Source organism: Ailuropoda melanoleuca, chromosome 3 (assembly GCF_002007445.2).
Source record: "Ailuropoda melanoleuca isolate Jingjing chromosome 3, ASM200744v2, whole genome shotgun sequence".
Taxonomy (NCBI): Eukaryota; Metazoa; Chordata; class Mammalia; order Carnivora; family Ursidae; genus Ailuropoda; species Ailuropoda melanoleuca.
Window position 1 is genome coordinate 10359146 of NC_048220.1, and position 25979 is coordinate 10385124.

At 36.1% G+C, this 25979-nt stretch overlaps 1 protein-coding gene across 2 annotated transcripts in view; it reads left to right on the forward strand.

Annotated features, from left to right (window-relative positions):
• The window catches only part of DMXL1 (Dmx like 1), a 128467-nt gene that overhangs the window by 31315 nt on the left and 71173 nt on the right, over positions 1 to 25979 (forward strand). For both annotated transcript variants that reach the window (XM_011220019.3, XM_002915452.4), the window contains exons 7-20: positions 262 to 440; positions 4415 to 4604; positions 6605 to 6773; positions 10209 to 10421; positions 11252 to 11505; positions 11617 to 12301; positions 12392 to 12513; positions 14945 to 15034; positions 15115 to 15217; positions 17937 to 18056; positions 18351 to 18572; positions 20926 to 22611; positions 23682 to 23789; positions 25653 to 25822. In XM_011220019.3, coding sequence (XP_011218321.1) covers positions 262 to 440; positions 4415 to 4604; positions 6605 to 6773; positions 10209 to 10421; positions 11252 to 11505; positions 11617 to 12301; positions 12392 to 12513; positions 14945 to 15034; positions 15115 to 15217; positions 17937 to 18056; positions 18351 to 18572; positions 20926 to 22611; positions 23682 to 23789; positions 25653 to 25822 — 4311 coding nt within the window. The remainder of the gene's footprint in view (positions 1 to 261; positions 441 to 4414; positions 4605 to 6604; positions 6774 to 10208; positions 10422 to 11251; positions 11506 to 11616; positions 12302 to 12391; positions 12514 to 14944; positions 15035 to 15114; positions 15218 to 17936; positions 18057 to 18350; positions 18573 to 20925; positions 22612 to 23681; positions 23790 to 25652; positions 25823 to 25979) is intronic.

The window sequence follows — 25979 nt, forward strand, 5'->3', positions numbered from 1 at the left end:
TTTATTTATTTGACAGAGATAGAGACAGCCAGTGAGAGAGGGAACACAAGCAGGGGGAGTGGGAGAGGAAGAAGCAGGCTCATAGTGGAGGAGCCTGATGTGGGGCTCGATCCCATAATGCTGGGATCACGCCCTGAGCCGAAGGCAGACGCTTAACCGCTGTGCCACCCAGGTGCCCCTGGGGAGAAAATTCTTACCTTTGCTGTTTGACTGAATCTTTAATTCTGATGTGGATGTTTTTCTTTTTTCTTTTTTTTTTAGGATGACTGTCTTTTAAAGGTATGGTATAATGTAGAAAACTGGCGGACAGCTGTTACCTCTCCGGATAAAAGTTCAGAAAAACAATCCCAAGGAGAAATGGACTTTTCCTTTGTATATCTGGCCCATCCTCGAGCTGTAAATGGATTTTCCTGGCGTAAAACAAGCAAATACATGCCTAGGTCAGCGATTTAGTTATTTTGTCTGTGTATTAAGAAAATGCCATTTTGACATTGATTGCTCTTCTCACTTTAAGAATCTATAGCTATTGCCTAGGAAGATTTTAGTAATATTACACAGTCCTTGGCCTGCAGATGTCTAGCCATGGGTCAGCTATGATTGATGCTTCAGAGGAGAGCCATGTAAAAGGATACTTTACTTCCATCTTTGATGCCTTTACGTGACAGAGTTGTACATCTTTCCTTCTCTGTGTTAGGTGTCCTGTTCTTTTGTTTTTTAGTCATTCCCCATATTGCCATTTGTGTGGAGTTTTTCATATTTCACTCCCTAATTTGGTAACTTCTCTGTGTATCTCCTCTGGTTTCCTTTTTGTTTTTAACAGTTTTATTGAGAGGATATACCGTGAGGCCTCAAACATTTCTTTAACTGTATCCGACATCTTTGTGGAAAAGAGTGTGCAGTAATAGATTAGTATGCCCTGAACTAGGTATTAGTTTAGCCTATACGTGCATGCGTGAACACATCTCTCAATACTTCCTTTCTTTCCTGTGACCTTGCAAGACCTGATATCCCATTGAATTTTTGCCTATACTTAGTAAGATACAGAGACCTGTTTCTTAAGTGTAGGTAGAAATTGCTTTTTGTTTCATGGCCATTTTCAATTTGGCCACATCATGGAGCAGTACAGTTTTTCCCTTAATCTTTTATCCCTGATCTTTAGTAGGATACCTGGGTCATTTGTTGACTTAAGTTTTGGTCTTCTGAGCCAGCAGAGTATATCCAGATTTTTTTTAAAAAAATGTATATTAAGACTGATTTTTAAAGAGTAGTTTAAAATTGAGGGCAAGGTAGAGAGACTTCCCATATATCCCTTGTACTCACACATGCATAGATAGCCTCCCCCTGAGTGGGATAGTTATAACTGATGAACCTGCATCAACACATTATCACATAAAAGTCCATAGTTTAGATTATGGTTTGCTCTTGGTTTTGTGCACTGTATGGTTTTAGACAAATGTAGAATGACAGGTTTCCATCATTGTTACCTGATTTTTTTTGAGCTTTTTCTAGTACAGTAGCTACTATTCCTCCTACCCCAGCTGACCAGTCCAATAAAGCGTAGGAGTAGGACACTATAAGAACAGTAATGGTTCTCTTGTTAGGAGCATGTGCCTGAGTCTTCAGGCTAAGGGAGGGTAGTGTGGAGAATCTACAGTTAGCAAAAGCCGGCTTCACTTTGAGAACTATTGCTCCAGTACTCCTGAGATCATTGCCAATGTATATAAAAATCTGTTTAGAATATAATGAGCTCTGGCATATGTTAATTCTCATTTTAAAAGTTGTATGGCCCCAATAAAAGTAACTGTCATCACAAACCATGAAGATTACATCATTTCAGAGACTGATTTCTTCTGATACAGACAAGTGTTTTCATTTGCACGTGGTTAGACCACAAGAGTACTAAAAAAGGGATTTGTGAAGTATTATATCTTTGAGAGAGGACAGTCACACCTGTTCCTGACCTAGTTCACTCAGTAATGGTACAAGTGATCACAGTGGAGGCAGAGGCAGATGCCTTACCCTGGGCCATGACAAATGCCTGATAACACCAGCGAGACATATCAATTTCTATTCCTGCCTGTGTTCATTTTATCCCTACCAACTATATTCTGCAGCATAAAGAACTGTGTTATGGAACTAGAATTTTCTGTTTGTTAGGGTATCTCTTGGAGGTCTCAAGAATTTTACTTTTGGTCCATGTCATTTAAGAACCAGCTAATCTCCCTGAGCTCTTGTACATTTCATTTTTGCTTTACCAGCTGCCTACAGGTATATGGTGGGAAGGCTGACCCTTTCTCATGAAAATGACAGAGACCCCATTAAAATCAAGAACCATTGCTCTTTCTGATAAGGCATTTTCACTGGGCTATACATGTGCATTGTTTTTCACATAAAATTAAGGTACTTAGCCAAATGGTAATACTTTATGCAGGGGTACTACTGGCTCGAGAGAGAAGGATGGGGTAGTGTTTGTAATGAGTATATACTTCTTCACTAACTAAACGCTGATGAATGTAGGGTAAGTTGGGAGGTTTGTTATACCCTCCCCAAAACATCCGAAAATTTGGTTCTAGACAGCTAGTTTCAAAACCATCTTAGCCTGTTTTTACATCAAGAAAGGACAGGTGTTGCAGACACTTACCATCATGTGGTTGTCTTTCATACCTTTTATTTTGAGGGAGGGAGCGGTTAAACCTAAATATGACGTGCCACTGAAGAGAAAATAAGGTACCCTGTTAAGACGTAAGGAAAGGAGGTATTGCCGGAGAAGTGCCTCAGACAGAGCAGGGTATTTGTATCTGCTCTCCTTAGATTACCTGGCACCTCTTCGTACTGATTGTCTATAAGGCCTAGTATCCTGAGGAGGGTCACCTGGGGCTACCCACACTCCCAGGTCAAAACCCTCTCCAGGCTTCAGAGTTGTGCATCTTTCTTGCTTGTTTTGTTCCTTTCACCTAAGTTCTTATGCCTCTTCTGATTGCTCTCTATTCATTAGTTCAGTCTACTACCTTCTGCTCTTCCTTCATAATTCTGCACATTCTGCCAGTTACAGATGGGCACTGCGAGCCTTCAGCTTTCCATATTGCCTTTTGATGTATTTTCTTCTGTTTCTGATTGCCTACTTTTAATCTCCTTGTCACTGCCTGTGTGTATGTGAATGTGCTAGACAGACATGGAGAGAAGGAAGGAGGTAGGAGGTCAGAAGGGGACAGAGAAAAAGTGAAGAAGGAGGGAAAGACATGAGGGTGGGGAAAGGAAGGAGAAACAGAATTTAGAAAGGAAAGAAGGAGGGGCCCTAGCACGTGGGGAGAGGTGCAAAGGGAGAGTGGCCTGGAGAGGCTGAGAAGCAGAGTCCTGGGGGAGAGCACAGAGAGGGGAGGCTCAGAGAGTAGATAGAAATAGGGGAAACGCAGGAGGGTAGGCAGAGGAAGGAGTGGGGAAGGGAGAGGTGAGAGAACAGAGGACGGAAGCTGAAGGGGAGAAACAACTCACGTAAAACGTGATGGCTTCCTTTTTCTTCCCCTTTGTTAGAGTTCATTTTTCAAATCAAGCAGATATGTTTAACAAAGCGACTACTACAAAATATTTGGATTTCTGCTTTATTTTTCTTTAACTTATTGAGTTAATTGTTAGAAGCCTTGTACTGATTGTTGTTTTTCAGTCTGATGTGTTTGAAAATGTGTCTACTACAGGACATTGTGACTTCTTTTTCTTTCTTTGCTTTTTTTTTTTTTTTTGATGAGTTACCCAATAAAGGTAGTCTTTGTTGATGGGGGTTCAACCTTTGAGCTCCTGATGCTTATGGGGTTTATTAATATGTATGTAATTGATCTTGCTTTTATTTTGTGACTGGAAAGACAATGAATTCAGTAGAAGTCAAGAATAAGGAAGGAGGCGACTAGTAATTATTTTATTGTGATTTTTCTATTCACGCAGTCACTGCTTTTTGCAAATGTTGAGCAAGGAGAGAATAAGTGTACTAAATAGTAAGTGTAGCTTGTTACTGACCAGTGTGCTTGTAGCTTTACAGAAAGTAAAAATGAAGTATTATGAAGGAATCTGAATGGTAACCATCCACTGAATAAATCACAACATTTTAAAAGAAGATGTAGGTTTTTTCCTTACTTACTGACTGAAAGATTATGGCATTGTCTCAGTCTTTGTTCTTTGGCTGTAAGAAGTATATTTTCTTAAAACAAGAACTACCAAATTCTAGGCAGAAAAGAAATGGGTTAGCAGATATTTGCTGTGATGAAATCAAATGCCCACTCAATTTTAATGGTTTTGACTGAATACATTGCATAAGTGTATATTGACATTTTCTTCATTGGTACCTTTGTTGTGTTTAATTACAGAAACACTGTAGAATGTGTGAAATTTATATTTTTGCCTCTAAAATCTTTTTATTCCTCAGGGCCTCTGTATGTAATGTATTGTTGACTTGCTGCAAAGATAATGTATGTCGTCTTTGGGTAGAGACATTTTTACCAAATGATTGTTTGTTATATGGAGGTGACTGCAACCATTGGGTGGAGCCAATTAATTTAACAAATAACTTCAAAAGAAATACTTCCAGTAAAGAACGAGTTCAAAATGCTTTGGATGTAAGTATTTTTATTAGATGTTATTTCCTACAAGTTTTAAAACCTTTTGTACATTGCCTTTTTTGTAACATTCATCCTAATTAATATTGCAGGTTATATGGTTAGTTATGAAAAATATATAAGGAAAACAATTCTCAGAAAAATTTTTTAAATTTTTTTTTAAAGATTTTATTTACTTATTTAACAGAAATAGAGACAGCCAGTGAGAGAGGGAACACAAGCAGGGGGAGTGGGAGAGGAAGAAGCAGGCTCATAGCGGAGGAGCCTGATGTGGGGCTCGATCCCATAATGCTGGGATCACGCCCTGAGCTGAAGGCAAACACTTAACGACTGCGCCACCCAGGCGCCCCTCTCAGAAAACTTTCTATTTTATTTGGTTCAAAAATATGCTTAAGTATTTAAGAGCATAAAACTACTTATAATTATGAAATTAATCTTAGGTTAACTGATGATAACAAAAGGAAGATCACACTTGACTTAGCTAAAATAACAAATGAAAATCTGAGAGTGCAAAGATTTGACTGTAAGAATTATTTATATTTTTACTTGGTTTAGAGGTTGGGGTGTTTTGTCCTATCATAATTACAGGAATGATTAGAATAGTTTATCTGATTCTGTTCTATATTTGTTATCTTTAGAACCTCCCGGAACTTGAAGTTTTTTGTTTTGTTTGTTTTTGTGGGGTGTTTTGTTTTTTGGAGACAACGAGAGAGTACAGTGGGGCAGGGTGCAGAGGGAAAGGGAGAGAGAGAATCCTAAGTAGTCTCCATGCCCAGCTTGGAGCCCAACCAGGGCCTCAATCTCATGACCCTGAGATAATGACCTGAGCTGAAATCAAAAGTCTGACACTCAACTGCCTGAACCACCCAGGTGCCCCTTGAAGTGTTTATTTTAATGATTAGTATAGAAAGTAAAAGTAAATCTTTGATGTTTAGATTAATTGAACATAGACTAGTAATACAGATTCTTACTTTCTTGATATGGAAAACAAAGAGATCTAAAAGTGATTTGTCTTTGCTTTGTATAATTATGGAAAAACTATTTGTCAAACTTGGAGAGTATTCTCAGGGCTCAGAATATAATTAAATATATATTGCCTGGAGACTTAACAACTGATAAAATGGTTATGTGTAATAATACCTGAAAGTGGCTCTTGACAAGGAAAGAGGACTCTCATTCTATGTTTAGATGAACTTGCGTTCTGTAGAAACTATTTTATCATATGAAAGATGAGAATAAACAGATATCAGCACTCTGCCTTATGGGTCAGATGACATGATCTCTGTGAAGAAGCTTAGCAGATTAGCCACGATACTTGAATTATCATCTTAATGTATGATGGCAATATTGTCCAATGCTTTATGGTCATAGGGAGTAAACTGGATACAAAGGGAGCAGTATGCATAGAGACATCATTATCCACAGACACGTTGTGAATTTTTGTTTTATAACAATTAATTATCAGAAAATAAACCAAATAAAAATTGCAAAATATTGTGTGATTTTTAAAAGAAGTTAGGCAGTTTAGTGCTAAGCTTATTCTTCAGGTTTTAAATTTGCTGCCCAAAAGCACTGAAAGATGTTTGTACATATAAACTCATCTGAAATAGAAAATATATGAAATAAGTCAGTAAGAGTCAGGCAAATACCATATGCTTTCACTCATGTGGAATTTAAAAAACAAAAGAAAGGAACAAAGAAAAGAGATAAAAAACCAAAGAGATGGTTACCTGTGGGGAGGTGGGTGGGAGGATGGGTGAAATAAGTGAAGGGAATTAAGAGTACACTTACCATGATGAGCCCTGAGTAATGTATGGAATTGTTGAATCACCATATTGTACACCTCAAACAACATAATGCTGTTAATATACTGGAATTAAAAATTAATTAAAATGGAAAAATGAAATCAAGAATAATGTCTAACAATCATTTTGTAACTGATAAATATATGTGCTTATGACATTGTAGCCGCTGGTTTTACTTTGTTTTTACTCATACAGGTAAATCTGAGACATTTTCGCAGAGGTCGTAGGAGATCACTTGCTGTTGTAGCACACACAGGGTACCTGCCACACCAGCAGGACCCTCATCATGTCCACAGGAATGCTCCACTGCATGCCAACGCACTTTGCCACTTCCACATTGCCGCCAGCATCAACCCAGCCACAGGTAATAGAACAGTGTTCAACAGCTGTTCTTGGACTTGAGTAAATTAATTTTATAAGAAAGATATTTTATTTCTGGTTTTGAATAAGAAATAAATTGAAGGTGACTTGCTTATCTAACTTTTCATTATAGCCATCTCATTAATTACATAAAAATAGGTCTTTGCTTACTTGCTTTTTAAAGCTATGATTTGGTTTATGATTAAGATCTTAATAAGTCACTGAGATTCTTAATTAGTTTATTTAAAAGTTGAGATTTGAGCTAACACTTATCAGGTTAACACCACAGAATAGTATTTTTTAACTATTGTAGAGTTGTTAAAATAAAACCATTGTGTCTAATGCTTGATCTTAGGCGATCTTCCAGAAATAGGGCAGAAATATGTAGAAGTTATAACTGGAAGAATTAAGAAACTTACCTCCTGTAGTCAAATATGTACTATTAGACAGATTTTTAAAAATCTAGAATATCTGGATTTATCTGTGAATTTGAAGATTTAAAGTGCTCATCTTTTGGTAAATGTTTTCTGTGAGTTTATAAAACAAATGATCAGAGTTGTGGCATTTATTTATTTATTTTATTTATTTTATTTTTTTTTAAAGATTTTATTTATTTATTTGACAGAGATAGAGACAGCCAGCGAGAGAGGGAACACAAGCAGGGGGAGTGGGAGAGGAAGAAGCAGGCTCACAGCAGAGGAGCCTGATGTGGGGCTCGATCCCATAACGCCGGGATCACGCCCTGAGCCGAAGGCAGATGCTTAACTGCTGTGCCACCCAGGCGCCCCCAGAGTTGTGGCATTTAAAGTGGAATCTTGGAATATTACTGGGGAAAAGATTAAAAACAGCATTTGCACATGATAAATACCATCTGTACAGAAAGTGGAAAGTGAGAGCCTCTTTTCACCTTTGCCCCACCCTAATCCTTCTCCCCTATAGCTAACCACTATTGAGTTTTTGTATATATGGAGATATTCTTATGCATAAAATAAGCATTACCTATTTTTTAATATTCCATTAATTTTTAAATTTATTTTTTATTATTTAAATTCAGTTAACTAATATATAGTGTATTATTAGTTTCAGAGATGGAGTTCAGTGATTCATCAGTCTTACATAACACCCAGCGCCCTCCTTGATGTCCATCACCCAGTTGCCCCATCCTCCCATCCTTTCCCCTCCAGCAACCCTCAGTTTGTTTCCTATGGTTAAGCGTCTCTTACAGTTCGTCTCCCTAGATTTGCAGTAATATTACATTCTTCAAGGAAACATAACAATAAATGTGGTTCATTAGTTACCTGAATCAAAGTGAGAAATGTTCTGGTAAGTTCAGAGTAGAGATACTTCCACCAGGAATAAAGAGTATTTGCTGATTTTCTTAGCTTTCATTTGGTTAACAACAGTCCCAGCTCTAAAAGAATCCATGAGCCGAGAAAATGAAGGGGGACGATATTGAACTATTTTTAGTAAAACTTTATATAGGCTTGGGAAATACCCTTACCCTTATCAAAAAACATACACTGGCAGTGCTTGTAATACCCAGAGGCAGCTCTGAGACTACTGGAGTTGTTGTGAAATTCTCTTCTGAATAAAGGACAACATTTTGAGAATAAAGAAAGCTTGGATTCTTACCTGTAGTGGAAAAGGCTGAGGGGTTACAGAAAAATAAACCCTAAGTTCCAGTGTAGCATCTCCTTGACAACCTTCCAATAAGGAAAACTCTGAAACCTTTCTTTAGATAATAGGTCCTTAAGGAAAATCCATATATGTAGAACAAATCAAAGCAGAATAATATTATTAGCAGCTAGATTAGACACTATGGAGGTCTCCTTTCCCTGAGTTAGACCTTTTGGAATGATCTTTCTGGATGCTGTGTTTCTTGTTCAAGGCCAAACTTTCAGATAGAGCTTCACTTATTTGCACATCAATAGAAATAGAGGAGAAGAGCTCATAAGAGCATGTTCTTTTAATTCTAGTTCTTATGCCCTTACCCTGAAGATCTCTCATAAAAAATGCCTTTAATGAAATTCTTTGAGGTCAGGAGATAGAAGAAATGGTAAGGTTCCTTTTACTGAGAATACTGCTGCTAAAAGCCTGCATTAGCCTCTGCTTGGCATATTTAACAGCTAGGCCTGTGGTCTCCTAGAGTCATTGCTGATTTCTCTTGTGTTGATTGTTACTTGAAAATCAGAAAATCATACTGAATAAGATTCTTGAGGGACCTCTTTGATTCCCTGGCACTAATGTATATCCACCTAGGTATAATAGGATTGGCAGTACAGTCCCTCAAGACTTTTACTAAGTGTTTAGTCTGTGCCAAATAGCAACTAGAGATAGTGGTAGGAACTGAAGGTATAGTGGTGTTGGAAACTGGTGTGATCCTTGCTCTCCTGAAGCCTGTCATTAGGAAGGGGATAGATAAATACTAATCAAATAATTATAGTAATGAATCTGCATTTATAAACAGAGGTCTTGGATTGAATTGGATATATCTATGAACTCTTAGAACTTTCCTCCAACAGAAAGGAGAAAGGTTCTTTTATCCTTTCCTTTATCATTCATCCTCTATAATACTGTTTTTATTGGTGTCTAATAATTGATACATTGTTCCAGCAGTAATTAAGTCAAATTATTTTTCTTTTCTTTTAAAAAAGTCAACAAATTTGTTCTGTGGAAAATAGTTTACTTTCCCTGAATCCATTTTAGCCTTTACTGTTCAGCAGATACCAGCATGATTTAGTTTAGATGTGATTTAGTATGATAGACAAACTTTTCTTCACCTCTCTATTAATTAGGGATTATCATTTGTCACAATTTACTCTGAATTTGTACTTCAGTATACTTAATTTAACAATTAGATGAAAAATAATACCAAGAAAGAATTTTTTTACCTGGTTTTGTCTTGAATGCCTTCCTTGAATATAAGATGGGGATCTCAGTTTCTACTTTCCAACTTGAATCTTGATGCTAATAAATTGGCATTATCTAGCTTAGAGTTAGGTAGGTCATTTAAAAATTTAAGTTAATAAGTTGTTAAAATTGAGATAAGTCACTTATTCCTTTGACGTATTGATGGCATTTTTTCTTGGAGAAATTTTTAAGGATACTTTCCTCTTAACATGTCTACAAAATATAGATTTATTTCTTAATGAGAATATTTTTTGAACTGAAGAAAATATCTATGTATATATAAATAAATTATGTTCTATGACCTAGAATATGTAATTGTTTTCCTTTTTAATAGTTATGTTAAATTTACCATTTTTAAAGCTGTGATCATTGATAATAATCGTGGCAAACATTATATTGGGAGTCTTATTTCAAATCTTGTACAGAGGTTTACAGGTTAGCAGTAGTAAAAATAGGAGACATGAAATGTTTTATATACTGGAATGATAGAAATATTAATTATGTGTGTGTGTTTTGTTGTTCTTTATAGACATTCCACTTCTTCCTTCTATCACATCTCTAAGTCTAAGTGAAAATAATGAGAAGAGTGGGCCTTTTGTGGTACACTGGCTGAACAACAAAGAGTTGCATTTTACTTTGTCCATGGAAGTCTTTTTACAGCAACTTAGAAAAAGTTTTGAACAACCATCTTCTGAGGCCAGTGTGGAAGACTCTAATCAGGCAGATGTAAAATCTGATGAAGGTAAAGCTTTAAGAAGGATAAAAAAATGTTAAGTTTTGTTGACAATAGCTAAGATTTTTATATTGGGGTAACACTAGCTACTAGCTTCAGAAACTCAAAATTGCAGTGTCTTAATGCAGCTTTCGACTAGCTCAGTTAATAATCCGGTTTTGGTATTCCTGTTCCCAGTGTCTTTCTCTTAGAGAATAATACAGGCTCTCTATGCTTATGCATCTGTCAGTCGCTAGGGCCTAGCTACTTAAAGGACTGTCTGTGGCCTAGTAGCATTGACATTACCTGGGAACTTGTTAGAAATTACCTGTGTATAGAAGGAAATCTGGAAATTGGACACTGTAAATGTATTCCTTTAAAATAGCTTCTTGAAGGCATTATATTAGTTATAAGTGCATATACCTAGAACATCTCTAGTGTAGCAGACTCAGGTTTTTAAAAATCCAATATTATGAAGAAAGTACAAATTACACTCCAATAATATATTTGAATAATTCACCCCAGAATTTTAGACTCAATTCTTCCTCCTTCATTGAGAAAAACTAAGGTCCAGGGAAGTGTAGTGTGTTTTACTTCTGAATTGTGGTACAACCAGTTTACCTATTTTCCAGTCCAGTATCAGTCCTCTACCATTAATCCACTGACTCAGTCCTATAGGCCCTCTGACTGCTGAGTTAACTCTAGTGGCCTTATATCCCTAGAGCAAATTTATTTTTAAAGGGGAGCCAATTTCTTGTTTATGTGAAAGCTTTTATGTTTTTCATCTTGAATGTGTTTACAAAGATCTTTCTTAATAGCTTGATTGTATTTACTTGGTTCATGAATTCTTTTGCTTATAGAAATGGATGATGGTGTGGATGATCTGAAAATAAATCATGAAAAAAAGGAATTGGGCAGTGATAAAATGGTACCAAATTCAAGTTTTGTACCATTACCATCAGCTGCCATTGATCATCAGATTGAAGTACTTCTGTCTGAATGGAGTAAAAATGCAGACATGCTATTCAGTATTCATCCCATGGATGGCTCTTTGCTAGTTTGGCATGTGGATTGGCTGGACGAATACCAGCCTGGTATGTTTCGTCAAGTCCAGGTACTATTATTATGAACTCTGGAGAGCTGCTTCTCATTAAATGTGGGTACTGTTTTGTATTATTTCCTTGTGTTATTTCATATGTTCTAATACTTACTTTCTTAATTCTAGGTGTCCTTTGTTTCCAGAATTCCTGTAGCTTTTCCCACAGGTGATGCGAACTCTCTCTGTAAAAGCATAGTGATGTATGCCTGCACCAAGAATGTTGACTTGGCTATTCAGCAAGGGAAACAAAAACCTGCCAGCCTCACACGGTCTACATCAATGCTTATCTCTGCTGGCCACAGTAAATCAACTAATAGTTTAAAATTAAGTATTTTTACTCCCAATGTTATGATGATTTCAAAGCATGCTGATGGCTCTCTGAATCAGTGGCTGGTCAGTTTTGCTGAAGAATCTGCTTTTTCTACAGTTCTCAGTATTTCTCACAAATCCAGATATTGTGGTCATCGCTTTCATCTTAATGATTTAGCTTGCCACTCAGTATTACCATTATTGCTGACAACGTCACACCATAATGCACTAAGGACACCAGATGTTGATAACCAAAAGCAACCTTGCGATCCTGTAAATACTGAAGAATGTTCTATGGCACAACAGAATAAAAGCAGCGTTGACGTGACATTTCAGGATCCCAATGCAGTTTATAGTGAGCTTATTCTTTGGAGAGTTGATCCGGTTGGGCCATTGTCTTTTTCTGGAGGTGTTTCTGAACTTGCCCGGATTAATTCTCTACATGTTTCTGCATTTTCCAATGTGGCCTGGCTGCCCACTCTTATACCCAGTTACTGTCTAGGTAAGCTTTCTGAATTTTATTTAAGAAATTTAGCTTTTCTGATATTATCGTTTAAGGGTTAAATTTTAAATGTTTGTAAATACTTTCTAGGTGCATACTGCAACTCTCCCAGTGCATGCTTTGTAGCAAGTGATGGACAATATCTGAGATTATATGAAGCTGTTATTGATGCCAAGAAACTTCTGTATGAGCTTTCTAATCCTGAAATTTCTGTAAGTAAATGGCCTTTAAAATTAAGTGTAAGTATGAAGTTTTTAGATACTTCATTTATACTTTTTAGGCATCTTCTAGAATTGTGACATATAATTTTGTAATAAATAGATGTATATTTTGTAGTTAGTTTATTTTTTTTCACACTTGCAATGTACCATTACAGCGTTCTCAGCTTCTTTAAAAAGAAACCATTTCTTTCATTCATTCCAAAAATAGAGTCTAGTGTCATACAATATGTGTTTCTCTAATGCTTTTTTGCTCAGAGATAAATGAGGACTACTGGCAATATAAATGTGGAAGTTATGTTGGTTCATCTGCAGTTTTTTTCAAGGCAGTGGGAGCTGGAGTAACAGCAGTAGAATTTTGATCTTAACCAAGAAAGGAAAAAGCTTTCAGCTTGGTTGCAGTACAGTTAGGAGTCCTTCCAACACCATCGCAAAGCCTTTGTCTTGTGACAGGTGGCACTTCTTCCTGTGCACAGCTAATAGCAACCCACCATCTGCATTGTCTTAGCGCCTCCAGCAAGCTAGTATTTCTGCTCTGAGTTCTGCTATTTTTCAGTATCCCCTGAGGTAACCTTCAGCCATACTGAGCTTCTTGTTTAGGAGATTCAAGCCATCTCCTCAGCGACCAGTTAATGTTTTTGTTAATGTTCTGGTTATACAGCTGCATAAGTGTCAGTGGTCTGCTCCAATCCTATCTTTCCCCTGAATTATTTTTAATGTGTGGTTTTTCAGAATGCAAGGCTTTTCAAAATACATATAACAGTGTTATAATAGAAACATGTATATTTATTGAGGGCCTTCTATTTTTCATATCTTATTTAAGTGCTGGGAATTTAGATGTGAAGAGAACAGACAAAAATCTGAGATTACATTCTAGTGAAAGGGGTATAGAAAAAAAAAGGTAAAAATATATCAGTAAATACTATATGGAGAAACCGTGTTGCAGAAGGGAATGCCGGGTAAGGTGCTCGTCAGAAAAAGCCTCACAGAAAAGGTACCATTTGAGTAAGGACCTGCAGGAAATGAAGGACATGGATGTGGATATTTAGAGGAAGAGTATTTTAGGAAGAGAAGCAGCCAGGGCAGAAATCCTGAGGTCAGGGCATGTTTGGTATGTAAAGGAGCAGCAAGGAGGACATCGTGGCTGGGGCGGAGTAAGAGAGATAGAATGTAGGCAGGGATAAAGGTAGAAAATTAGCCTAGGCCGATCTTACAAGCCCTTCTGGACCATTGTGGTAACTTTGGCTTTTACTGTGAATAACATACAAACCACTGAAGACAATGCCAGATTGATATGATCTCACTTAGGTTTTGAAAGGATCTTCCTGGCTGCTGTATAGATCAGACATGGGAAGCAGAAGTAGCATCAGAGAGGCCAGTGCAAGAATCTGTACAGTATACATACAGTAGTCCAGGAGAGACTCAAAGGGGTATAGAATCGTAGCAAGTGGTAGTGGTAAAGATGATAAAATTGGTCAAATCTGGATGTGGTTTGAACATTGAATAGGCAGGATTGAACTGGATGTGGAGCTTGTGTGAGAAAAAGAGGATGATGCCTCATGTTTGTATGTGAGCACAGGGAAGAATAGAATGACTTTGAGTTGAGTTGAGAGGAATGTCTAAGAGGCTGATTTTGAAAAATAGGTGGATTTGAGAGCCTAGTGTTGAACATGTTGATTTTGAGATGACTGTTTGACACCCAAGAGATCTAGTATGCTAGTCTGTAATTTAAAGGGAGGTCTGATCTGAAGCTATAAAATAAGTAGTTGTCGGAAAATGAATTTAAAGGTGTGAAGCTGGATGAGATCACGGAAGGAAAGTAGAAGTGATAGGATTGAACCCTGGGGCATCCCACTGTTAAAAGCGGGGTGAATGTGATATATAGTGGAAGCCACGTGAGGACAGTTATTTCAAGAAGGGAGTGATCACTAGAATCAAATGCTGCTCATAGATTAAGTGTGACGAAGATCAAATTTAACAATGTGGCCTTGACTAGAGCAGTCAGGACATGCATAGCTTGAGAAATCAGCATACGTAAGTACTATAGCAACTTGTTTCTTCAGCACCATCTGTCTCACCTCAAAGTTAATGCCTAAAAAGCATTGATTCTTAGAACATTTCTGTGACATTGAAGTCAGTCTTTCACATTTATAGAGGTAAAATATTCTTCCCTCTAACGATCACCACACATTGCTTTTGTTCTTCTCTGCATTGACTGACCCGTAACCCTTGTTCATTCCCCTGTAATGAATAGTAAGGTAAAGTCCTGGAATGTTTATAATGAAAGTGACTTGTGAATTTATTTAGCCCCACTTGAACTTATTTATTATTTATCTACTATAACTGAAATTTCATATTATTTATTAATGATTTTTTAATTTAATTGTTTAATAAGGGAAATATCCATTTTTTTTTTAAAAAACAGAAATACGTTGGTGAAGTGTTTAACATCGTAAGTCAACAGTCAACAGCCAGGCCAGGATGCATTATCGCGTTAGATCCCATTACCAAACTTGTAAGTATTATTTTTTCGGCCACTCAGCATTAGGTAAATAACATATATGTCAACTTATGTTGGTGTTTATTTACATTCAGCAAGGCAGAAAAACACAGCTGCTTCATGTTTTTCAAGAAGATTTCATTTTGAATAACCTTGAGAAGAAAAGTCTGGGAAAAGACAGAATATTATCTGATGCAGGTAAAGAATTGTTTTTTTATGTAATGAGAAATACTGTGTGGAGTATGTTAAACAGTAAATAAAGATAAGTTGATATATGTTTCATATCTATATGAACTTTAAATTTTCCTGTGTAGGTTTGTGATCTTATTTACCATATAAATACCAGCAGTTTTTTATTCTTTTCTCTTCTTTTTTTTTTTTTAACATTTTAATTTATTTATTGGAGAGAGAGAGAGCATGAGCAGGGGGAGGGGTGGAGGGAGCAGACTCCCCACTGAGCAGGGAGCCCAAGGCAGAGCTTGATCCCAGGACCCTGGGATCATGACCTGAGTCGAAGGCAGATGCTCAACTGACTGAGCCACCCAGGTGCCCAGTAGTTTTTTAATTCTTAAACTAGGAAATAAACATGAAAAAATTAAAAGGGTTTGTCAATTATATTTTTTAAAAAGCATAATAGAGATTTTTTAATTAGTAGTATATGAGTACTCTTTGCATGGATATAGTCCTGCCCTAACAATTTGGATAATATGGATGCCTGACCTTTTAGAAATCTACAATTTAAAGCAGAAGGTGAAAACTTCAAGTTATAATTTAAAGACAAAGTGTTTTAATTAATACTTTTAGAGTTAAACATTTTAAAAAATTATATTAAACTCCACCACTTAAAATTAACTGTTATTTTGCACAGAGGAAAACAGAACAAAATGAAGCTCAAATCTCTTGGTCATCAGTTTTAATTACAGAGCCAAACCAACCTCAGAAATGACTTTCCTTATAAATGAACCATACAGTTTGTGCCTGGTGCTTTTAAAAGTCTGTTATTAAGCCCCACATAATACTATTTTCATTCTGTATTTGTTCCAGACTATTTTTCTTACTTCTCTTGCACACTGTTTCTTAATTCCATATTTTTCCATTTTTCTTTTACTATGAGTTTTGCACTGTTAACATGGAATGTCTAATATCTTACCACTGTTTTCGCTAAGTCATTTTCCCTGAGAATTGGTGAACTGTGCAAAAAACACAATTCCTTGGTAAGCTCTTAATATAATGGTGGAAAGATACTGAAAATGGGAAATAAAGATGTCAGGTACAGGATAAAGGGCTATTTATATCAACAAAATGTTCTTTATTTTTCCTTTTTTATATTGAAATATTGATAACAATATTGTTAATGATTCAAATCTCTTTAAGGTTTTTTTTTAAAAGAAATTACTCTCTTATGCTTAAGGTGGAGTTTTATTGTGATCTTAAATCTACTCTGGCATTTTCTTTTCTAGGACTCTTCAATTTTTAATTTATTTTTTTCTCTTTAAAACTGAATATTTCGGGGCGCCTGGGTGGCACAGTGGTTAAGCATCTGCCTTCAGCTCAGGGTGTGATCCCGGCATTATGGGATCAAGCCCCACATGGGGCTCTTCTGCTGTGAGCCTGCTTCTTCCTCTCCACTCCCCCTGCTTGTGTTCCCTCTCTCACTGGCTGTCTCTATCTCTGTCGAATAAACAAATAAAATCTTTAAAAAAAAANCCTCTCCACTCCCCCTGCTTGTGTTCCCTCTCTCACTGGCTGTCTCTATCTCTGTCGAATAAACAAATAAAATCTTTTAAAAAAAAAAAAAAAAGGGAAGGGAGCTTCCCTTTCATATCTAAAAATATATATATATATATGTATATATTTCTCCTATTTTTTTCTTAAAAATATTTTGGGAATTCTTACTTTTACTTAAAAACTATCATCTTCATTATCAGGGTTTTCCAGAAAACACCCAAGGTATGACGCATTCATCTTACTTTGTTCTAATGTCAAGAAGAGAAGAAACATTTCACAGATACTTTAATTTTTAGGACATTCTTTCTTGTTAGTAAAATTATCAGAAATAGATTGATCTCTGATGTTTTTTCTTTAATCATAATCCCTTATCCCCTCCTTCTTCTTAATTCGTGTAATTTAAATGCCTCACTCACTCAGAACACATTCCCAAAGTTACCTTTTCATTTAGTCTCTTAACACAATATAACTTAAGATGTTTGTGGTTATTTTTCTGATTTTTATATATTCTGTGATTTATATAGTTTTTATAATTTTTCTTTCTTTTATATAGTCTTTATAATTTTTCTTTAATTGAGAAAACTTGAATTAAAGTCCATCATTAAACCAAGTTAATTTTTTTTCAGGCAATAATGAGTCACTGATTTTATATTTTAGATGCAGTTTTTTTATTTTGAACAGCTTATGTGCTGCTTAAATCATGCAGTTTTGACTAAGAAAAGTTTTCTTAAATAATGTGAATGATGAATACTTTTATTTTGGTTCTTAGATAAACTTCATTAATAGGTCATTCCATTATGGAAGTTATTTGCTTTGAAATATGTTTGGCAATACAGTTTTAATCATGATATGTTGATTTAAAGTGTCTGTCACATAGTTCCCACCTGTTCAGAAATGTCCTTATAGTCTAACCTATGTGAACATCATGTGATAGTGATTACTGTGATATGTGATTTTTTTTAAGCCTGTCAATTCAGAAATGAAAAGTATAGCATACATATAATTGTTAAAATTTTAATTTAATACAAATTCATGTGATCAAAAAGTTGACTTCTATAATGCTACTTTGTATATAGAACTTTAGGTAAGAGTTTTGTAATTTTTTAAAAATTCATTTATTTTAACTTGGCATATTTAATAAGTTATCTCATTTATCCATGTTAATAGTGATAAATATTAATACCAACAGGAAGCTCACCTAATGGATTTTCTGAGAAATTCTACCTAATTGTAATAGAGTGTACCCAAGACAACCGTTCGTTGTTACACATGTGGAATTTACATTTAAAGTCCATTCCTGTCTCATTGGGTGAGCCTTTTTTTTTTTTTTTAAATCTTTTGAACTTTAGTCTTAAATTAACAAATTATATATGGTTAGATACTTCAGTGCGTATTTCTTAAACCTATTCTTTTTGAGTGAAAATAGTTGTAGTTAATTCAGTTAATTAAAAAAGCAAATGGATTCTCTGATTTTCTTTCCATAAAGAATCCTATTAATATGTTTTCTTATCTTATATAAGGCTTTGGGATTATAAAATATAGCAGTTTTAATACTTATAGGGTCTTTCCCCCCAGTTTTTGGTTCTTTTCTTATGTTTTATAGATGAAAAAGTAGAAACAAAAATATCTGAAGCAGTTTGGCAGCCGGAAGAACATTATTCTTCTTCTCCAGAGAGGATCGTATCTCCTTTTTCACAGAAGTATCAGGCTTGCAGAGCAAATCTCCAGAGTACCAGCAAGTTGACTCTGACTTCAGAAATGGTTTATAGCCAAGAGTTGAATTTGCCAGAAGGAGTTGAAATAATAAGTGTTAAGCCATCAGCAGGTTTGTAAAGTTTGTGGAAAGAGACTAATCAGACTTGATAATCCATGAATATTTAGTAAGGTATTTAAAAAGAGGCACAACTTCTGTTTGTAAATCCACATGGAAGCAGAAATGGAAATACTATTTTAAGTACCCTACATTGAAAACTTAAATAAATTCTCATTATGTTTTCAGATTATTCTGACATTTGTCAGCTAGTTGTAGTCTTAAATACTGATTTCTGAAACAAATTGTCATGATGCCTTTATGAAGAAAAACTATGTTTCCCGGGCAGAGATAATAACGAGGTTGTGCCTTATTTGCCACCTTTGGTAATATTGGTAGTGACTGCCTGAAGCTGTGTGCTCTGAAGTGTTCTGAGTTTGTGGGTCCTCGTATATATTTATCATCCTTATCCTAGTGCAGTGGTTCTCAAAATGTGGTCCTCAGACCGGCAGCATCAGTATTATCTGGCACCTTGTTGGAAATAAAAATTCTAGGGGCACCTGGGTGGCACAGCGGTTAAGCGTCTGCCTTCGGCTCAGGGCGTGATCCCGGCGTTATGGGATCGAGCCCCACATCAGGCTCCTCCTCTAGGAGCCTGCTTCTTCCTCTCCCACTCCCTCTGCTTGTGTTCCCTCTCTCGCTGGCTGTCTCTATCTCTGTCAAATAAATTTTAAAAATCTTAAAAAAAAAAAAAATTAAAAAAAAAAAGAAATAAAAATTCTAGGACTATACCCAGGATTTACTGAATCACAAACTCTGGGGTGCACGTACCAGGCTGTTTTAACAAGGGTCCCAAGTGACTCTAATTGCACACAATAGATCACATAGATCATGAAACACAGTTCTAGGGTATCAAGGAAACCAACACAAAATCCCTCTTTTATCCCAGTTCTTTGTTTTTTGTAGTCAGAGTGTGCATTTTTGGTCTTTTCTACTTCTCTGTCATTTTTTGGACTGATGACTTAATGCTTTTCAGTGCTGTGTTTTCAGGTACTTAATCTTTTCTAATTTCTAGCAAGAATTGGGGTATTAACATTGTTCTGATAACTCTTAATTCTGCTTTTTTGTATATTTTACTAAAAGAGGCATCAGTGCAAGGAAAGTTAAAGTTTGAAAAAAAATGATGTTTGCATTGACACAATTTTCAGAGCTGTTCCCTTAGCCAAAACAGTATGATCTTCACTGCTGAGCTCCAGGTAAAACATATGGCAAATGTAAGAGAAATATTTCTAGAAACAGTCCTCTTATTTAACTTTGGCCAAGTGGAGTTTGGCAGAGGAAGAGGAGTTCTAGGGAGTTCTAGGGAGAAAGAAGAAATTCGTTTTGTTTGGCAAAAACAGCATACAGTAAATACTAGTGTTAAGAATTTTGTTTTTAATCACGTCTCTTAGACGTGTTCTCTGTTCAGCTCAGAGATACCATTGGGCAGTGCTAATTGTGTCCTTCTGCAACACTGCTATACTCCTTGAGGACTTTTTAAAAAAATTATTAAAATTATGTTGAAATGCTTTTAAAATATGACAGATGTCCTGTATAACATTTTTATATTATAATTAGTAGTTTATATTTAGTAATTTAGAACAGGGATTGGCAGACTGTGGACCACCTACCTGTTTTGTAAATACATTTGATTGAATCTAGACACACCTGTGGTTTACTTTTGGGTATACCTGCTTTTGCTCTCGATTGGCAGGGTGGAATAATTGCAGCAGAAACTCTGTGGCTAGTAAAGCCTAAAATAGTCACTACTATCTTGAAGAAAAAGAAAGCTTGCCCATGGTTTAGGAAATTAAGAGTATATAATTACATTAAGGACAGCAAATGTTTTATCCCGCTTAGGAATCTAAGTGACATCAGTAGTATCAAATACCCCTCAGTTATGGAGGGCCCATGTAGTACATAAGTAAGCATGGGCTGCTCACAAAATGGTTAAAACACTGAAGAGGAGGAGTCAATAAATGTTGACACAGTTTTAAAAATGTATTGGTATCTTTAAAATGCACTTGTTAAGAATTGGGTGAAAAGAATGCTGGCCTGAAAACCAGGACTAGAATTCAGGTTTTCTAATTCTGCCTTATTCTAGTTGTTTGATTTAGCGTAAGATACTACACACATTTATTCAAGGGTCCTTACCTACAAAATTTAGGAATTGAAGTTACCTCAGAGTTCTCTTTCAGCTCTAGGATTTGGTAATATTTCCCTTTTGTGTACCTTTTTGATGTCATTAAAAGCTTTTTACTGATCTTGTTGACTCTTAAGTGTAGGCTGTCTTGTTACCAGTAGTCTATACAAAGACTAAAACCTTTGGTACACGAAAAAAATATTTAACCAAATATGACATTTTGTTAATAGATTATTTTTATTTTAGGACATCTGAGTTCTTCTTCCATATATCCTGTGTGCAGTGCTCCTTATTTATTGGCAACTTCATGTTCGGATGAGAAAGTAAGATTCTGGAGGTGCAGAGTAACAGATGGAGAGTCTGACACATCAAAGAATGGAAAAATGAATCTTGTATACATTTGGGAAGAATGGCCATTACTTATTGAAGATGGACTTCATAGCAATAGTAGTATAACCGTCCCTGGTAGGCCTGTAGAAGTTAGCTGCGCACATACAAATCGGTTAGCAGTAGCGTATAAGCAGCCTGCATCTAATAGTAGGTCTTCTCAGGACTTTCTGATGCATGTCAGTATTTTTGAATGTGAGTCTACAGGAGGTTCATGTTGGGTCCTTGAACAGACGATTCATTTAGATGAATTGAATACAGTGTTAGATTCTGGTATTAGTATCGATAGCAATTTAGTGGCTTATAATAAACAAGAGGTGTTTTTATCCAGTAAAGAGAGTATCACCTCAAACATAAAGCATTTAGTTCACTTAGATTGGATGTCTAGAGAAGATGGTTCTCATATCCTTACTGTAGGAATTGGATCAAAACTTTTTATGTATGGACCCCTGGCTGGCAAGGTACAAGAACAGGCTGGTAAGGAAAGCCTAGCCTTTCCTCTCTGGGAGAGCACTAAAGCTGTGCCTCTTTCTAAATTCGTCCTCTTAAGAAGTATGGACTTGGTTTCTTCTGTGGAAGGCTCTCCACCTTTTCCTGTTTCTTTATCATGGGTCCGGGATGGCATCCTGGTGGTAGGAATGGATTGTGAAATGCATGTATATTCCCAGTGGCAGCCAACTTCTAAGCAGGAACCTGTTACAACAGATTCGTACAATGGGAGCACTCCATCTATAATAAGTTTAATAAAACAGAGCAATTCATCGAGTTCTGGATTACATCCTCCAAAGAAAACTCTGACTCGGTCCATGACCAGTCTTGCACAGAAAATCTGTGGAAAGAAAACTGCCTTCGATCCTTCGGTGGATACGGAAGATTCAGGTCTTTTTGAAGCAGCTCATGTTCTTTCCCCAACTTTACCTCAATACCATCCCTTGCAGCTTTTGGAACTCATGGACCTTGGCAAAGTTCGGAGAGCAAAGGCCATCTTGTCGCACCTTGTCAAGTGCATTGCTGGGGAGGTTGTGGCTCTGAATGAAGCTGAATCCAATCACGAGCGCCGCCTCAGGTCTCTCACTATCAGTGCTAGTGGAAGCACTACCAGAGACCCCCAGGCTTTCAACAAAAGTGAAAATACAGATTACACAGAAATAGATTCTGTCCCTCCACTTCCTTTATATGCCTTACTTGCGGCAGATGATGATAGCTGCTACTCATCTTTAGAAAAGTCTAGTAATCAGAGTACCTTGAATAACTCAAACCAGTTGTCAAAAGAAAGTTATGATGAGCTTTTTCAGATCCCAACTTTAATGACTGATGATCAAGTGTTAGAGACAGAGGAGGAAAATACCAAGCCCAGGGTCATTGACCTTTCACAGTACAGTCCAACTTACTTTGGTCCTGAGCACGCTCAGGTTCTTTCTGGCCACTTACTTCATTCCAGTTTACCAGGACTCAGCCGGATGGAGCAGATGTCTCTGATGGCCTTAGCAGATACAATTGCTACCACCAGCACTGATATCGGGGAGAGCAGAGACAGAAGCCAAGGTAAAACTAAACTGGGTACAGGATTGGAGGAGAAACTAATATGTTTGCTTATTTACATAGAAAATAATCTTAAGTAATTTTTATAAAAATTACACCCAGGAAGGTTTTTTTAAATCATTATTGTTCCCTTCTCAATAGTTTTAACTTTAATATATGCTGTTTATCGCATATATCGTAGTATTTTGAGAAAATATGCAAAGATTCATTATGCCAGCCATTTTTAGCTAATTACTTAATAATGTTAAAGATCCAACTGAATCCTTCGGAGTTTGGCAAAAGTTAACATTCTTATTAACTAATCACTTTAGATATATGAAAATAAAAAGTGCTTTCTGCTTTACTTTTTCTCATGTTATAGTTACTATTAATTTGGTTTTTAAAATATTGAGGTTTTCTTAAAATTAGCACTAATGTATATTCCTACCTAGAATGACAAAAATAAGTATGTTAAAATTAAGTCTTTTCCTCACCCAGAGAGCAATTTTTTCTTCTTAATCTTGTGAGTTATTTAAAAAAAAATGAATGTAGAATTTCCATCACATCTCAATAAGATCTGAAATTAACAAGTCCAGCTTTGTGCATAGGACAGTGGGATGCACCCGTTGAACTATGCTTGAAAGGAACATACACAACTATTCTTTCCCATATTAGCAGCAGATCATTGGGGATGGGTCTAGGACTTGAATCAACACGGAAAATAATGTACTCCACAATGGTTAAACTATTTTAAAATTTAGTCACGTTTTGATTTAAATAAGATCAGATCTGAGGAGGTCAGGTGATAGAAAATATCACTAATCCTGAGCCAATTAATTCTCTTTAATATTTTTCAGAATATTTAGCTATGCTACTTTTGTCTGTAATGTATGGTTGTATAGAAGAAAGAAATGCTAGATAGTATTTAGCCTTGATAGCTTTTGTTGGTTTCAGAATGTTTCGCCCCAGTATTTGGTGCTGTGACATATGCTACTTACCAGAATTATTAACATTTACTTGGATTTTACTATTGAAATGGTTTTCTTATAAATACAAATAAGTAAATACTTTTTGTTTTGTTTTGTTTTTTGTAGGTGGAGAAACTCTTGATGAATGTGGGTTAAAATTTCTTTTGGCTGTTCGACTTCATACGTTCCTTACAACTTCCCTTCCAGCTTACCGAGCTCAGCTCCTTCACCAAGGTGATTTTAGTAGTAATCTACTCAAAGGAATGGGAGTAAAAGTAGAGAGGGGCTGGAGTACATTTCTTTTTTTTTGCCCAGATATGATAACAATTACAAATTTGACACGTTCTAAGTTTCCTTAATTTACTTGTAAAAATATTTATTTCCACTTAATTTTCTTTGCTTAAAATACTGGAAATTTTTTGGTAGATGGAAAGAGTTAATGAAGAAATGGATATTGGGCAATTGGATATTCCATGTTACATTTTCAAATGCATCATACATTAAAGGCCAATTAATACTGTTTTATTCTCTTTAACTTCTTTAGGTTATCTTCTTTCTCCTGTTTGACATTTACTGAAGTTCAGTTTTTTACCCAAAATTTGAGTAACATTTTTGTTATAGAAATAATATATATTCAATTTCTAATTGTCTTACATACAGAGTACAGAACTTTTAAAGTAAAAATTCCCTTACCCCCAAAACTGTTAACGTTAATGTGTATTTCAGATATTAGTTTAGTAATCTTTCAGATACTCTTATGTAGTTAGGACTCCAAAGTAACAGAAATGCTGTACTGAAATTTAGGGTAACTTAAAACAGGGTGTTTCTTGGCTAAGTGCCCAGGAAGCTCAGAGGTAGAGCTTCGTTCCAACATTATTGGATCTGTAGGTTTAAACAGTGTTATTGGTACTCCACAAGTTTGCCTCTGCTCAGTGGTGTCTGTCTCTGGCTCTCTCTTTTCCTTTCTTTCTGTCTTTCTGCTTCCTCCTTCCCCTCATTTTCTATTTAGCTTTGGAAAAGTAAAGCTTAAAAGTCAAAGTGTTTATTTATGAAACATTTTTGAACTTGGTTGAGAGATAATAGGAATATAAAAATAGTTTAGAATAGCAGTCTATTCACTGCGTAGGTTTTTTTTTTTTTTTAATTGCTGTTTCTTTCTTTCCAAAGACTTGGGTATAGTGAACACTTCATAGTCCTTGGCATTTGATATTAGTTTTAAATTTTGAGTCCATATATGTCAAAGCCACATCTTATAATTAAGCATGTACTTCACCCAGAAAGACTAAACAGAATGTACTGTGAAGAGATAAAATAGAAGCTCAACAAGAAATATCACACGTACCTGCCAGTTGGTTGAGAGAATTGCTGATGTAAATAATGCTGTTTAACTAGAAAAGTATCTAACATACTAGTTATTATGTGCCAGGTACGGTACTATCCTAAGTGCTTTAACTATAGTATTTTATTCCTCACAACACTGTAATGAGGTGGTCGTGCCGTGATTATTCATTCACATTTTATAAATGAGGAAATGGAGGTATCGGGAGACTAAGTAGCTTGCCCACAGTTTTGTAGTTAGGGTTTGGGCTGGGCTTATTGTATATATTCTGATTCCAGAGTCTACAGTCAAGTTCTGTTCAGTGCACTGTCCCATCTACTTGATGTTCTTTTAATTCCATGGATTTAAATCCACAAAAACAAATGTTGGCCAAAGGACAGTGAGAGTCAGCAATGAAGAACAATCATTTCAGCATAGAATAAAGCTTTATGTGTTTCTCATTTTCTAAGAAAGGTCATGGGTAGTAGCTAGAGAACAAAAATAATCAGCATAGTGGCATTTGCATTTTTTATCTTTTAAAATATGTGTTTTAATTATAGAAAATATATGCTTATTATAGAAAACAATGAAGTGATAGAGTTGTTAGGAGAAGCAAGAAAAACAAACATATTCCCTCCAACCTTAATTACTTAATTGTAACTCTGTGAGTCTCATAAAAAGTTTAGACATTTTTATGGCAAATATGGAACACACATTTCTGGTAATCATTATATAAACGTTTATATTTCTTATAAACATTATTTTTGACATTTCTTCAGGCCTGTCTACTAGTCATTTCGCCTGGGCATTTCACTCAGTAGCAGAAGAAGAGCTACTGAATATGTTGCCAGCCATGCAGAAAGATGATCCAACTTGGTCTGAACTGAGAGCAATGGGTGTGGGGTGGTGGGTCCGGAATACACGCACCTTACGCAAGTGCATAGAGAAGGTAAGTTGTATTTTATTTTGATATAAAAATGAATTCAGGGGCACCTGGGTGGCTCAGGCAGTTAAGCGTCTGCCTTCAGCTCAGGTCATGATCCCAGGACTCCCGGGGTCCTGGGATCGAGTCCTGCATGGGGCTCCCTGCTCAGCGGGGAGTTTGC